This window comes from Mustela nigripes, chromosome 3 (assembly GCF_022355385.1).
Source record: "Mustela nigripes isolate SB6536 chromosome 3, MUSNIG.SB6536, whole genome shotgun sequence".
In the NCBI taxonomy this organism is placed as follows: Eukaryota; Metazoa; Chordata; class Mammalia; order Carnivora; family Mustelidae; genus Mustela; species Mustela nigripes.
Window position 1 is genome coordinate 65,888,138 of NC_081559.1, and position 14,489 is coordinate 65,902,626.

Genomic DNA, 14,489 nt, shown 5'->3' on the forward strand with positions numbered 1-14,489 from the left:
AAGTTGGTAAGCGCATGGGCCCATACATTTTCATCATCTTGAGATGAATGTTTCCTCCCCTAAAAAGCGTTTTTCTTCTCTCTCATGCAGTAGTGCAGATGATGGTATTAATGTGGGGATCTTGGATATTTTTGGATTCGAGAACTTTCAGAGAAATTCATTTGAACAGCTCTGCATAAACATCGCCAATGAGCAAATCCAGTACTATTTCAACCAGCACGTTTTTGCTCTTGAGCAGGTAACAGTGAACTCTGAAAGTAATTAAACCTGATGGGGAAGGTGTCTCCAGGCTGCCCACAATTTGAAGCAGAAACCCTGTTAGGCTGACAGGTAAAAGATTCTAAGGAAAAAACACTGGTGAGACAGTCTGTCAAAATAAATAGCGGAAATTTGCCAGAGAAAAAGTCTTGATTTCTGTGGAAAGTCACATTTTCTCTCTTGAGTGGAGCTGGTGACAAGCCAGTTATTTAAATATTGCTTCCAAACTATTTTATGCACATTGTCCAAAATGCTACATTTTCTTCTACTTTATTTGACTAAAAGCATCTATGTTGTGTCCAGAATGACACAGGATGGACTTGAATTCAGGGCACAGATTCTTGTGTTTCCTAACTCCCAAAGAGGCCTTCTCCACCCCCCATCTCCTACACACCAGATCCCACAGTGACTTGGGAGGGGGAGTGGCTCCAGGGACTTGGGAGGGGGAGTGGCTCCAGGGAAGCGTAAGCTATGTTCTTGGTTTTCTCCAAATGAAAATCTTTCCCTTATGAGGTTAATGGTAAATAAAACAGAGTGTGAAGCTCATGTGCCCAAAGGCTAGGAGGACTTCCCCTCCACCCCAGTTTCTACCACAACCCAAAACTTTGTCCTTTATGGAGTAGTTCAACAATGAAATATTCTGACTGAACCCTTTGCTTTAGGAGCGAAGACACGCACACTGCACTGTGATTACATAAACACAAGACATAGATTAAAAATATCAGTATTGGATTTATCAGTGGAACTGGATAGAGCTCTATCACTCTCCTCTTCATTCCTACCCTGCACAAAACTCAACCTCTTTTCACTCAGCTCCTTGTATTTATTCCCTGGGAAATCTGGAGTTTTCTAGTTTTTCAGTCCGAGATGATTCCATTATAGAATGCTTTACAGAAAATTAAAGTCTGCTTTCTTCCTGGTTTAAGCCATATTTATCACCAAAATAATTTTTTTTTCAGTTGCCCTTCTATTCCATGTCAGTTTCTAAATTATGACTAACTGAGTTGGTGTTTGGGAGACAGCACTGTCCCTTCTTTTGCTGCTTCAGCTGTCTGCCACAGGCTGCCTGTAGGCCAGACTTATACCCAAAGCTTCAACAGTGGGGTATGCAGAAGAGCCTTTTACTACAGTCCTAAGACAGCCTATTTCCCACATACAGTCAGCATTGCCAAACACAGAAGTGCACACCGAAGCAGCCTGGTGCTACATAGGCCAGTTTCAGGCTGGAGAGACTCACAATCTGTGTTCCTCCAGATGGAATATCAGAATGAAGGCATTGATGTTACACCTGTGGTGTATGAGGACAATCGCCCACTCCTGGACATGTTCCTCCAGAAACCCCTGGGACTGCTTGCGCTTTTGGATGAGGAAAGTCAATTTCCCCAAGCAACTGATCAGACCCTAGTTGGTAAGTGTCTGAAAAGGCATAATACACTCAGGAGAGAACTTGTTTCATTGGTATTTTGACTTGGTATTCTGGCCCTCCCACTAGGTTGTGCAAGTATAGAGCCTGTTTTTAATGAATTGATATCTTCAGCAGATGTCCTCATAGATTTGTGTTTTAAGGCAAACCCATCACCAAGCCCTCCTCACTGTCCTGTTGCTGCCAATATCATTTTTATACCTTCTTCTCCCTTATTTCCTATAATCAATACTTGCTTCTTGTCCTTTTCATACCCTTCTGTCATGTATCTGCTTGGACCCATCCTTGTCTAGTCCAGGTTTGTATAGAAGACTCTTCTGGTCTTTTGGCCTCTATATTCATACTTACCCACTCTACCCTAAACATCCCAGCTTATTTAGTCTTTCTAAAACCTCCTTTTCATTAAGTTACTGTTGTCTGTAGGATGCTGATAAGACACCTCCTCCTGACATTTAAAAGGCCCTCTACATTTTATCCCCGTTCCTCTAATCATTGGTGTTCCACACAGTCTCATCCCACACTGAGATTGTGAGATGTTTTGGGCAACAAAGCACCAGTCTTTGCATCCCTTCAGTACTTAGCACAGCTCCTCACACAGAGTAGACCCTGAGTTACAACAATAGCAAAAATTATATATTGAGGGAGGAACAGAAAGCTCCAAGCCTTTTTGCCAGATAGAAAATTGATTGGTGGGAGAGATTCCCTTCTAGGCATTGAAATTGTCACACTTGGTGGTTTTCTTTTACCTATAAAATCATCAGAAGTTGCCACAATAAGTTCATGCCAGGTTGGCTTGACTTCCATGGGATATCTTCATGGTTCTAAAGCTAATTGACCAGAGTTTTGGTGTCATCAGTGTCCATGCTAGGAGTTCTTAGAAGAAGAGGTCTTAGGGCATAACCTGACACTTAAGACAACATGAAACAACTAAGCAAAGACTTGACTGTAAGCCTGTGTCCTTTTTCTCCATCGTTGTACATACAGTGATAACCTCAGGTTGCCCTGAATATCCCTTATTCTGGGTCACTCCTGGCTCAAGGAGCACTTCTTTGTTTGAAGGAGCTGACAGTTCTCATTGTAACTTGTAAACATGATAATCCACACAGATAAATTTGAAGATAATCTACGAAGCCAGTACTTCTGGAGGCCTAAGGGAGTGGAGCTGTGCTTTGGCATTCTGCACTACGCTGGGAAGGTGAGGCCAGTGTGTGTCTGTGTCAGTAAACCTGAACTGGACATGGGGTAAGTGTCCCTATTAGCCTGTCTATGCTGCGCACAAAATTGCTTGCCAACTTCCTTCTCCTTTCAGTTCTTTAAGAACACATAATCATAATTCCCAAACTTTCTCCATGGTTCTGCTTTCAAAAAGTTGCCCCTAGCCAAAAGCCATTTCTTGCTGGGCTGGCTGCGGTGCTGCCTTCTGCTTCTCACCTGAGCTTTGGCCTAGAAGTGACAGCTCTCCAGAGGGAAAATGTGGTGTTGCGTTCACAGTGCTTAGCCCTGAATGTGCACATTCTGAAGTCACTGGGAAGTGTGCAGGGAAAAGAGGAGGGTTAATATCACAGTGGGGCTTGGTTTTTAGCACTTTCTGTGTCTACAGGGCACCAAAAATGTCTAGACAGAAAGGAAGAAAATTCCCTTCATCATCCAGATGTTACGCTTTTTTAACACTAACCAAAATTTCCACCTTTCATTATTTATGCCTCAGTCTCATTTCAAGTTTCTGAAGCAGAGGAAGCATAAAGTGACTAATTTGGGAAATTCTCTGGTTCTGCAGCCAACAACTCATTGCTCAAGTTACTCTCAGAGGAGTCATTGGAATTATGGCTAATTTGTTCTCGTGGGGTGTGCTGAGGACCTGGGTCCAAAAAAAGGGTAGCAGTTCAACAAAAGATGCTTTGGATTATATTGTTGATTCAATAGTAAGATTTATTGAAATTATTTTTTATATTCATATAATGGTATTAAACTGAATTTTATCTGACTGGAGGTTGGCTGAAAGGCAGTTCTAATATAAGTAAAGAGAATTGTTTTTCTTTCCACATAGTGCATAGAGTATATTTTGGATCTTTGTTAGAAATTGCAACCCATTCACTGTAGCACTGATGTCTGACCATATATTAACGTCCTCCATGTCTGGGATACCCGAATCTATCCTGAGCCCTGCCCCCGTTCCTGTCCTCTTCCTCGCACCTGCCCGTCTGTCTCTGTGTCCTTTTACTCCAATTTCCTATTCACCCATCTTCCCCTTCTCTCTCTTCTTTCTTGATTTTAAGGGAGGATGGGAAAGGATTGTTTTCTTTCTGGGCTTCGTGTCCTTTCCTGAATTCATTATTTCTCTGGAGTGTTCCTTAAAATTTCTGTGACCTGGATCCCTTCTGTTGTAAGAGCTGAAAATGGCTCCGCATCCCTGAGCAGTCACTCACGTGCAGTGAGTACCTTGGGGAGCTACAACAGTCTGGTGATTATGAGCAGGGAGCCCAAACTGCCTGGGTTTGGAAGCCTGCCTGCCACTTGTGAGATGTGTGACCACAGTCTGTCATTCAGTTTCTCGCTGAGTCTCTGCCCACCAGTAAAATGGAGATAGGTGTTTTATGCACATAGTGCCCAATCTGTTTTCATAGTTATTCTCACAGGATATATCTTTGTTATGCCCCTTTTCTTCAAAGCACACCTGAATGAGAAGTTAAGATAAATTGGCTTGTCAGAAATTACAGTTTTTTCCTCCTTATCTCATGGTCTGGATTTACAAGCATGGCTGTGTCATGATAAAGTCAAGATAAAGTCTCTAAATGGGTGGATGAGTGACTGACCTCAGACAGCTTGCCGATGTCGCCGACAGTGCACGACACTGGCTAGTTTGCTATTTGCCGTTTCTGTTGCAGGTATTGTATGATGCTTCTGGGGTTCTGGAGAAAAACAGAGACACGCTCCCTGCTGATGTGGTTGTGGTCCTGAGAACATCAGAAAACCAGCTTCTGCAGCAACTCTTCTCAATTCCTTTGACCAAAACAGGTACATGGAGCCCCCTGACCTCCCTGGGCCTGACGCTTCCATAGGCACTGCTGGCATTTCCTTGTCTGTGTTGAAATTCGGCCAGGGCTGCACTACTACCGTTTGGAACTTTAAGCAGGGGTAAAAGTCCATTTAACTAACTTCAAGAAAAGGAAAGTGATTGTTTCTTTTGCAGTGTAATCGCGCAGCATCAGTGTATATGTGCTATGTACACACACACACACACACACACACACTTTTTTAACGTTAACTCTTAGACTTCTCATTTTCTCTGCTTGCCTCTTTTCATTCTTCCATTTATAAAACCACATGTTATCATTCATTCATGCTAAGCACTCTAGGGTGGTCTCAGTTGACCTAGAATTTTTGGGAAGATTATTTCTGTTCATGTATGATTCTAAGTGAAGGGAATGTGGGGAATCCAAAGGTCACCCAGTTGTGGGCTCTCAGAGGTCACCTGGCCCAACTCACTCCCCAGTCAGTGACCCCACCCCCCACTCTCCTAACCAACCTTAGCATAGGTCCATCACTGGCCTGCATGCCCGGCCACTCACAGCCACCTCCTGCTTAATGACTTCTGTTTAGCTTCTCATTCAGTTCTTATGATGGGAAGCAGGAAACTAGGGCCAAAGAACAGAACTTCCCTGTCTTTGCTGTTTTGCCAAATATTTTCCCATTTGGTCAAGTTCCTTTGATTTACCTGGGATCTGCTGCCTTTGGCTGGGCAGCCCACTAGGCCTTCTCACAGCTTTCCTCTCAAGGACATTATGTTCTGAGGGTCTGTCTGGAAACAGCTGTGGGTCTGGAAACAAAGTAGGAGGAGAAACCTCTTTGTCATTGTTCATTATTTCCTTTTCTTTCTTCCCATGTCCCTCTTGAAGTCATTGGCACCATGTCTAGTTTGGGGCCTTTGTATGTTAAAAGGGAGTGGCTGCCAGGTCTGATTTTTAGCAACAAGCAAAGGAATGAAAAGCTTGGCTAAGAAAAAAGCCGCAGTCCACAACCTTTGCATCATCTTTACTTGGAAAGAAAGTTGAAAACAGTTCTTAACTTTCTTCAAACATGCTCCTTTAAACAAAAATAGTAGGGTGCCCATGAGAAAGCTGCCTCTGCCTTTCTTTCCATACCTCCCTTGGGCAGAGCCAGGACTTGATTCATTATCTCCTTATGAAGAACTTTACCCTCAAACCTTGGTTCTAAAGAGATGGTGCCGGGGCGCTTGGGGGCTCAGTGGGTTAAAGCCTCTGCCCTCGGGTCATGATCTCAGGGTCCTGGGATTGAGCCCCACATCGGGCTCTCTGCTCATCAGGGAGCCTGCTTCCCCCTCTCTCTCTGCCTGCCTCCCTGCCTACTTGTGATCTCTCTCTGTCAAATAAATAAATAAAATGTTTTTTTAAAAAATAAACCCTGGGTATAGAAATGTATTACATGTTTATAAAAAATAAAAAATTTTAAAAAAGAAAAAAAAATAAAGAGATGGTGCATCCTACGTTAGAGTTCAGGGTGGTAATCAAGCTTCTAAATTGTAAAACACTTATTTTTGGTTTTAATGTATTACAGCCTTTGAAGGTGGGAGGATTTTATTGGACAGAAGTGGTTTCTTTTGTTTTTGCTGAAATTACAAATACTTGTTTCAGAGTGGGCCAGATGTGAGCAGGGCTCCCTCACCAGACACTTAGGTCTTATCAGGAAACTTACATGCAGGGGCAAAGATACAGCCATCACTAATACCCCTAATACGTATACTTTGAAGTGAAATCTATCCAAATGACTTGTCAGTTGGCATTTATACTCTCTCATAAATATGAGTAACGATCTGTCAAATCTGTTAACAACTCTGGAATTTCCAGTTTTTCAGCCATTGCTAAAATAAAAACAATTTCGCAGCCTGGGCCACTAGGTGGCGTGATGCAAGAAGTCAGGCTCTGCCGGCAAGCCTTATGTTTGCCCTTGATCGCCTAAGAAGAACCAAGAACAAAGAGATAGCCTCTGCTTTTTCTTTCTTCTTCTTCTTCTTCTTCTTCTTCTTTTTTTTTTTTTTTCCTGAAAGAGCTTTCCTCCTATCTTGTAACTTTGTGAATCTTGCCTTCAAACTGCATTCCATACCTCCTGAAGGAAATAAAAGTAAAAAAGAAGACTGGAAACAAATGTTTTCCTAATAAGCTTCCTTGTACTCCTGAGTCATGCATTGTGTATAATAATTTCCTTTTGAAATCCTAAGCTTTATTTTCTCCACATTTTGAGTACAATTTAGAAGCCACAAAACACATCAAAACTAATAAGCATAATTCTTTTTTCTTTTTCTGAAATTATTCATAAACAAATCCCTTCAATCAACATTTATAGAACAGCTTCTAATAATAAGACACCATCTAGGCAGCAAGGAGATAAAGATAAAATGGCTTTGCCCTAAAGCAACAGTAACTTTCCTTTCCTTCACTTTCTGTCTAGAATTTATGTCCTTATGATGATATTTGCCTCCAAAATCAGTTCTAAGGAGATTGTGTATCCAGTGTTGAAGGACAGAATATTAAGATTCTAAGTTTTAAAACATCCATATTCTATATTTTTTGGTTTTAGAATATTACAGCCTTTGAAGGTGTGAAAACCTTCCTGGACAGAAATAATTCGTGCTGTTTTTACTGAAATTGCAATTACTTGTTTCAGCACGTGTCTCTTATGAAAGCAGATATGGGCTGTTCATCACAGTATTCTTGCTGGAAGCAAAGCCCCTCAAAACCTGAATATGCCAATATTTTCAGAGCATGAGAAACCATATTCCTTGCTGGTTTTATTTTTATTTTTACCCTGCTTCAAACCTTTAAATATTTGTTTTATTAAAATTAAATGGGTCACTAGTTCAAAGAGCGTTGATATGGGTAGTTACTTTTCAAACTTCTTTAGGAGATGAACTACAGAGAGGAATGGAAAAAAATCAAAGTCGGGATGCTTAGGAGGATGTTAGCCCCAGACTTTGAAAAGAGGTCCATTGCTGGACTCCTTAGCTTTGAGAGATGAGATGTTGGCCGTGCTCTGGCTCCTGCTCCTTGTGGTGGTCACATCTACCTTTGCTTTATAATATCTGTTATGTTGTACATTTGTTTTGCACACTTTTCTGTACATGCATTCTGTCTCACAATAGCACTTTTTTAAAAAAAGGTTTTTATTTATTTATTTGACAGAGAGAGATCACAAGTAGGCAGAAAGGCAGGTGGAGGGAGAGGAGGAAGCAGGCTCCCCGCTGAGCAGAGAGCCCGATGTGGGTCTCAATCCCAGGACCCTGGGATCATGACCTGAGCTGAAGGCAGAGGCTTTAACCCACTGAGCCACCCAGGTGCCCCCACAATAGCACTTTTATTTTCCAGGAGATAGAGAGGAGAGCTTAAAATGCAAAGAAAAACTTCCGTTGTCTAAGATTTCCCATTGTGTTAAATTGAGGTTTCCTGGTACCTAGACTATTGCAGCCCTTGTTTTCAGAAGCAGGCATCAAAGAACTCCTGGTTGACAGTCCTGTCTCTGGGCTGCTGGGCAGGTAACAAGCCCTTCGTTAGTGTTTATAAAACAGAATTATTGGTTCTCTTTGTCTAATCTCTTAACAAGGCTGAGAGGATTAACCTCTGTGTGTCTTGTGTGAAAAGGTAATATAAAAGCAGAGAGTAATCCAGTTGACCATTTCCTGTTTCCTGTACCCACATTCCTGTTCATGTTATACATCCCCAAATCCTAAAAAGGTTAAAAACAGACCTGTACCCCTGAAACAAATAATACATTATATGTTAGTAAAAACAACAAAAAAAACACATGAACATCAAAAAATATATAGATTCCATTGTCAATTATACCTCAACAAAAAAATTTTTTATAAGGAACAAACAAACAAAATGTGGGGTGTGAAGTCAGAAGGCAAAGGGTCACCAGGAAATAGGGCTCCTCCCAAATTTCTGTAGCGACCTTAGCAGCAGCCCCTTCCCCTGGCATGCAGCTGCGTGTGGTGAGAGAGAGATGCCTGTGCCTGACAGACACACTCCTATTCCAGGGAACTCACTGGCCATCAGGCACACGGAGGCAGCTACAGGCAGTATGGATTCAGAATTAATGGAAGTCTCTCTTGCCTCTAGATGGGCCACTTCAGACGTGGTGAAATTTTCTTTGTAATCCTTCCTATTGATAGGAAGTTCTCTGAAGGTTTCGTGGGTGAAAATTTGATGTGGCAGTAACATTGCTTTCTAACCCTTCAGCTGGGACTTTTCAAACTGCACGATCTAGGTAGAAAGACATTAAAAGGAAAGATGTTATAACAAGGTTTCATCACATATTTTCTTGTTTGGGGGATGTTCCTCTTGCTACTAATAAATGAGAGAAAAGTTCAAAAGGCTCAAGGAAAGAAAGAGAAGAGGATGTTTCAAAAGGAACTTAAAAAATCCATTTCTGTCTTTGAATTGTGAATTCTGACTTCCAAGTAGGGGTTTGGGGTTTTAAAGGAGTTCGAAACTTGGAAGAAACTAGGGGGAAAAAAAAAGAAAAAAAGAAAGAAAGAATATTCCCTCTGGGAATATTCTCTTAGCCTCCAACTCTGATTTTGCTTTAGAATCTAGAACTGAATTTGGCTCTGTTTTCTCCTGTCCAGGCTTTCCCAGATAGTTCCCTTGGAATTTGATTTGAAGTGAAATCAGCAGTAAGTTCTCTTTATCTTGACTCCCATTGGTTCCTCTTTTTATTTGGATGAGGGGGCAAGGCAAGCCCCCATGTTATATCTGTAAAGGACTAACACCATCACTGCTGAAATACTTGATGATTAATACTGAAATTCCTGATTCTGTCACTCCCCAAATTCAGCATTCAGCTCTGAAGAGGATGCCTTTTGGTCACTATCTCTGGAAGTTTTCATTTTCCACTTATGGCTTCTCCTCCCTGCTGGCAATTCAGAAAATGGTCTAGTAGGATGAGCTGACTCTAAATGACAAGGTTCCAGGGTCACTGACATGGACAGTGTTTGCTTCCTCCTGAAACAGCAGATCTAATGGGCCGACCCAATCAGGAAGCCCTGAGGGGGGAGTTCCTACTCCCACAGAGGTCTGCTTCTTTCTATTTAATTTGAGAGTATCTCAGTCAGTAGATAATTATATATTTAGGGTCTGTCTAGATATGGTGTTGTGCATAGGTGCTTTCTAGAAGGAATAAAAGAAAATCCCAATTCGAATAGTCACCGAAAGATTGTGTGTCCTAAATGTATAAAGTATGCACAAAATAATGTAAATTCTGAATAGGCATGTAAATCAATAAATGGAGACAATATAAGCATTGTGTCTATTGAAGTAAAAATAGAAGGAAAAGTCTTAGAAATGCATGTCAGGACGGGATAAAACTTCTTTTAATTACAAAGACTTCATGGAAGAGTTTTTTTGTTTTTTTAATTTTTCAATTCTTTTAAAAGATTTTATTTGAGAGCAGGAGAGAGAGGGAGAACATGGTGGGGAGGGGTAGAGGGAGAAAGTGAGAGAGAGAGAGAGAGAGGCAGGCTCCCAGCTGAGCAGGGAGCCCCATGTGGGGCTCAATCCTAGGACCCTGGGATTGTGACCTAAGCCAAAGGCAGACACTTAACCAACTGAGGCACCCAGGTGCCCTTGAAAAGTTTTTGTTTGTTTGTTTGTTTGTTTTTTGTTTGTTTGTTTGTTTCTCTCCTCTTTGTTTGTTTGTTTTAATGGAGAGGAGAGAAAATTGAGCAGTCTGGGAGTAATGAGGCATTGTAAGCCAGGGTCTACAGCACTGAAAAGGAGAGGTAGGCAGTGAGATAATTAAGTGAATAGTGCATGAGGGAAGGATTCAGGGCAGAGAGAAGGAAGCAAGATGGATAAATGATGGCAGTCTACTGAGTCAAGGATAGGCTTCTGATGCCAATCTGATACTCCGGGTGGTCAGAGCATGCTCTTGGAGAGAAGAGTTTCAGGATGAGAAAGGAAAACTTGTGCAGGGGTGTTATAAGACTGACTAGGGAGAACAGGGTATGCCCTACTTGTCTGTGCGAAGTGTGTAAGTAGATGCTCAATAAATATTTCTACATTCTATATTTAGATGTAGAATCCATTTTGAGTTAATATTTGATGAGGTATGAGGTTGAAGTTCATTTTTCTTTCCCATAAGTATGTTCAGATGCTCTAAAACTGTTGAAATGACTGTGTTTTCTTCATTGAATTGCTTTAGCATTTGTCAAAAATCAGTGGTTATATTGTGTGGGCCTGTGTCATTGATATTAGTATTTAATTCTTCATCAATACCACACTGTCTTTACTATTGTAGCTTTATAGTAAGTTAAAACAGGTAGTGCGATTCCTCCAACTTTATTCTTCTCTTTCAAAATTGTATTGGCTATTTCAGTTCCTTTGCCTATCCATGTAAATTTTAAAAGTAGTTTGTCTATATCTATACAAAATCGTGGTATGATTTTGTTTGGAATTGCATGAAACTTATAGACCAGTCTTGGAAGAATTGTCATCTTCATTATGTTGAGACTTTCATTCCACAAACACAGTATGTCTTCTTGTTTGAATCTTATTTAATCAGTACAGTTGGCCCTTGAACAACATAGGTTTGAACTGCATGGATCCACTTATATGCAGATTTTTTGATAAATATAATACAATTCCGCAAACATGATTTTCTTAGTAACATTTTCTCATTTTTAGCTTACTTGATTGTTAAGAATATAGTACATAATATATATAGCATACAAGATATGTGTTAATCAACTATTTATGTTATTCAGTAAGGCTTCCAGTCAACAGTGGGCTATTAGTAGGTAGGTTTTGGGGGAGTCAAAAGTTATTTGTCGATTTTTGATCATGTAGGAGTTTGGCACTTCAACTCCTGTTGTTCAAGAGTCATCTGTATTTTGTTTCACATACAGATCCCGTACCTGTTTTGTTAGATTTATACCTAAGTATTTCAACTTTTGGAGCTAGTTTACATTTTTTGTTTGTTTGTTTTCAGTTGTCCAGATAGTATACAGAAATACTGTTGATTTTTGTGGATTGACCTTATTTCTCTTTGCTAAACTCAGTAGTTTTTACTTTTTTAGATTTCTGATGGTTTTCTACATAGACAGGCATGTTGTCTATAAATAAGAACATTTCTTTTTCTTTCCATTCTTAGGCTTTTTATTTATTTGTCTTGCCTTATTTCACTGGCTAGGACAGTATAATGTTGAGTCGAAGCAGTTAGAGGAGAGACATCCTTGCTTTGTTCCTGATCTTGGGGGGAAAGCATTGAGTCTTTCACTGTTAAGTATGATGTTAACTACAGGTTTTATGTAGGTGTACTTGCCTTGTTATTCCCTCTATCTGGAATATTTTCCTCTAAAACATACCCATACCTAGCGCCTTCATTTTCTTTAGGTCTTTTAATCACAATCTGCTCTTCTTGCTAAAATTTTAACCTACTCAATATTTTATATTCCTATTTCCTGTTTTATTTTTCTCCGTAACACTTACCACTACTTTATATACAATATACACTTATTTATCTTGTTTATTGTCTGCCTTCCTCCACCATAATGTAAGTTCCAAGATGGCAGGGATTTTTGTCTGGTTTGTCCATCACTGTATCCTACCTGACATGTAATAGACATTCAGTTTATGTTTACTGAATAAATGATGGATGAACTAAATCTCTTTCTATTTCTGTCTTCCTTCCAAAGGACTGGACTATGCCTGCCCTTATTATAGGCCAGCTCTCCACTTGTCCTCTCTATTCCTTCCCCTTTCATTTTGATAAGGACTTTGATCATGCAGTTATTCCTCTTCTCTTCTGCATCATCTATTTACCCCTCTTTTTTTTTTTTTTAAGATTTTATTTATTTGACAGAGAGAGACACACACAACCAGAGAAGGAACACAAGCAGGGGGAGTAGGAGAGGGAGAAACAGGCTTCCTGCTGAGCAGGGAGCCTGATGCAGGGCTCGATCCTAGGACTCTGGGATCATGACCTGAGCTGAAGGCAGATTCTTAACAACTAAGTCACCCAAGAGCCCCTGTTTATCCCTCTTAATGTGATCATTCTCAACAACATAGTGTTTTCCATCTTTTTCACTCCTTGTTGTATATTAAATTGTGTGTCCCCCCCACACCACGTCCAAGCCCCAACACTTCAGAATGCAACTTTATTTAGAAATGAGGTCTTTACAGAAGTAATCATGGTAAAATGCAGTCATCAAGGTGGGTGCTAATCCAATACATTCGCTGCCATTACAGAAAAGAAACATTTGGACCTAGAGATGCACACAGGGAGAGTGCCATGGGAAGATGAAGGCAGAGAGCAGGGTGGTGCTTTGACAGCTTCTCTCACCTGAACCTCTCAACGAAATTCTGTTTCTACTCTTGCCTTTTACAGCCTAACAGCTAAACTATCTTTTCAAAAATATAACTCTGATCATCTCACTCTCCTGTTTAAAGCTTCCAGTGGCCCCTCATCACACCTAGAATAAAATCCAAACCTCTGGGGCACCTGGGTGGCTCAGTCGGTTAAGTGTCCAGCTCTTGGTTTCAGCTCAGGTTGTGATCTCAGGGTCCTAAGATTGAACCACCTGTGCGGGTCCCCACTTAGCAGAGAGTTTGCTTCCCCTCTCTCCCTCCCTCTGTCCCTCCTCCTGCTCATTCACTCTCTCTCTAAAATAAACAAATGTATCTTTAAAAAAAAAAGTACCGACTCCTTTCCTTTTCTATAAACTCTTACATGATTTGTCCCTGCCCTTCTTTCTGTTCCTATCACTTGAACTTTACCCCTCACTTTCTGACTTCCTTCTGTTCCTCATATATTCCAAGCCTTTTCCTCACTCTGTAGGCAGCTGCTCATTCTGCCCGGAACATTCTTTCTCCAGATCTTTACAGCTCTGTCTCCATTCTGTGATCTAGGATCCTGCTCAGATGTCACCTCCAAAGGGAGGCCTTCTCTGTCCACCCAATGGAGAGTGACCCCACACTTCTTACTCTGTTATGTTACCCCTTTAACTATCTCCATTGGGATCTAACATTATCTTCTCTGTCTATATATCACCTCCTTCCCCCATCCCCTATGCCACACTGTGAACTCTTTGAGAACAGAGACCTTATCAACCTTTTTTTTTCTTTTTTTTAAACCATGGTATACTAGGGCCCAGAGCAGTGCATAGTCAGTCCTCAATAAATGTGTGTTAAATAACTTGGTAACTCCTGCAAGGTAGAAACTAAAGCTAAAACCCAAATCTTGACTCCCACTTTAAGGCTATATATTAATTTACAAGGGCTGCCATAACAAGGCCACACAAATAAAAAGTGACCTTGAACAACAGAAATTTATTGTCTCAGAGTTCTGGAGTTTAGAATTCCAAGATTAAAGTGTTGGCAGGTTTGATTTCTTCTGATACCTCTCTCCTTGGCTTGCAGGTGGGTGCCTTTTCAGTACCCTCACATGGTCACCTTTGGTCTGTGTGTGTATATGATGTGTCCCAGTCTCCTCTTTTTACCAGGACACCAGTCAGATTGGATTAGGGCTTACCGATTTTACCTTAATCACATTTTTAGAGGTCCTATCTCCAAATGCAGTCATATTCCGAGGGAATGGGGGTTAGGTCTTGAACTTATGAATTTGGGTGAGGGGATATGATGCAACATGTAACAGATCACTAGAAGCTGAGGGAGCTGTTAGATACGAGCTCTTTCCCTGTGGGACATGTTGGGGCTACCACCTTTCCCCAAAGGACAGCTGTGACCTGCCAGAGAGTGTTTGTAGCCTCACCCAGTCAGGGAAGGAGAGCTCTGTT

At 41.0% G+C, this 14,489-nt stretch overlaps 1 protein-coding gene across 1 annotated transcript in view; it reads left to right on the forward strand.

Moving 5' to 3' along the window:
- Window positions 1–14,489, forward strand: part of MYO3B (myosin IIIB) — a 376,680-nt gene that overhangs the window by 177,880 nt on the left and 184,311 nt on the right. Inside the window, exons 19-22 of the mRNA XM_059395489.1 lie at window positions 91–238; window positions 1,513–1,666; window positions 2,788–2,876; window positions 4,567–4,696. Of these exons, the coding sequence (XP_059251472.1) occupies window positions 91–238; window positions 1,513–1,666; window positions 2,788–2,876; window positions 4,567–4,696 (521 nt within the window). The remainder of the gene's footprint in view (window positions 1–90; window positions 239–1,512; window positions 1,667–2,787; window positions 2,877–4,566; window positions 4,697–14,489) is intronic.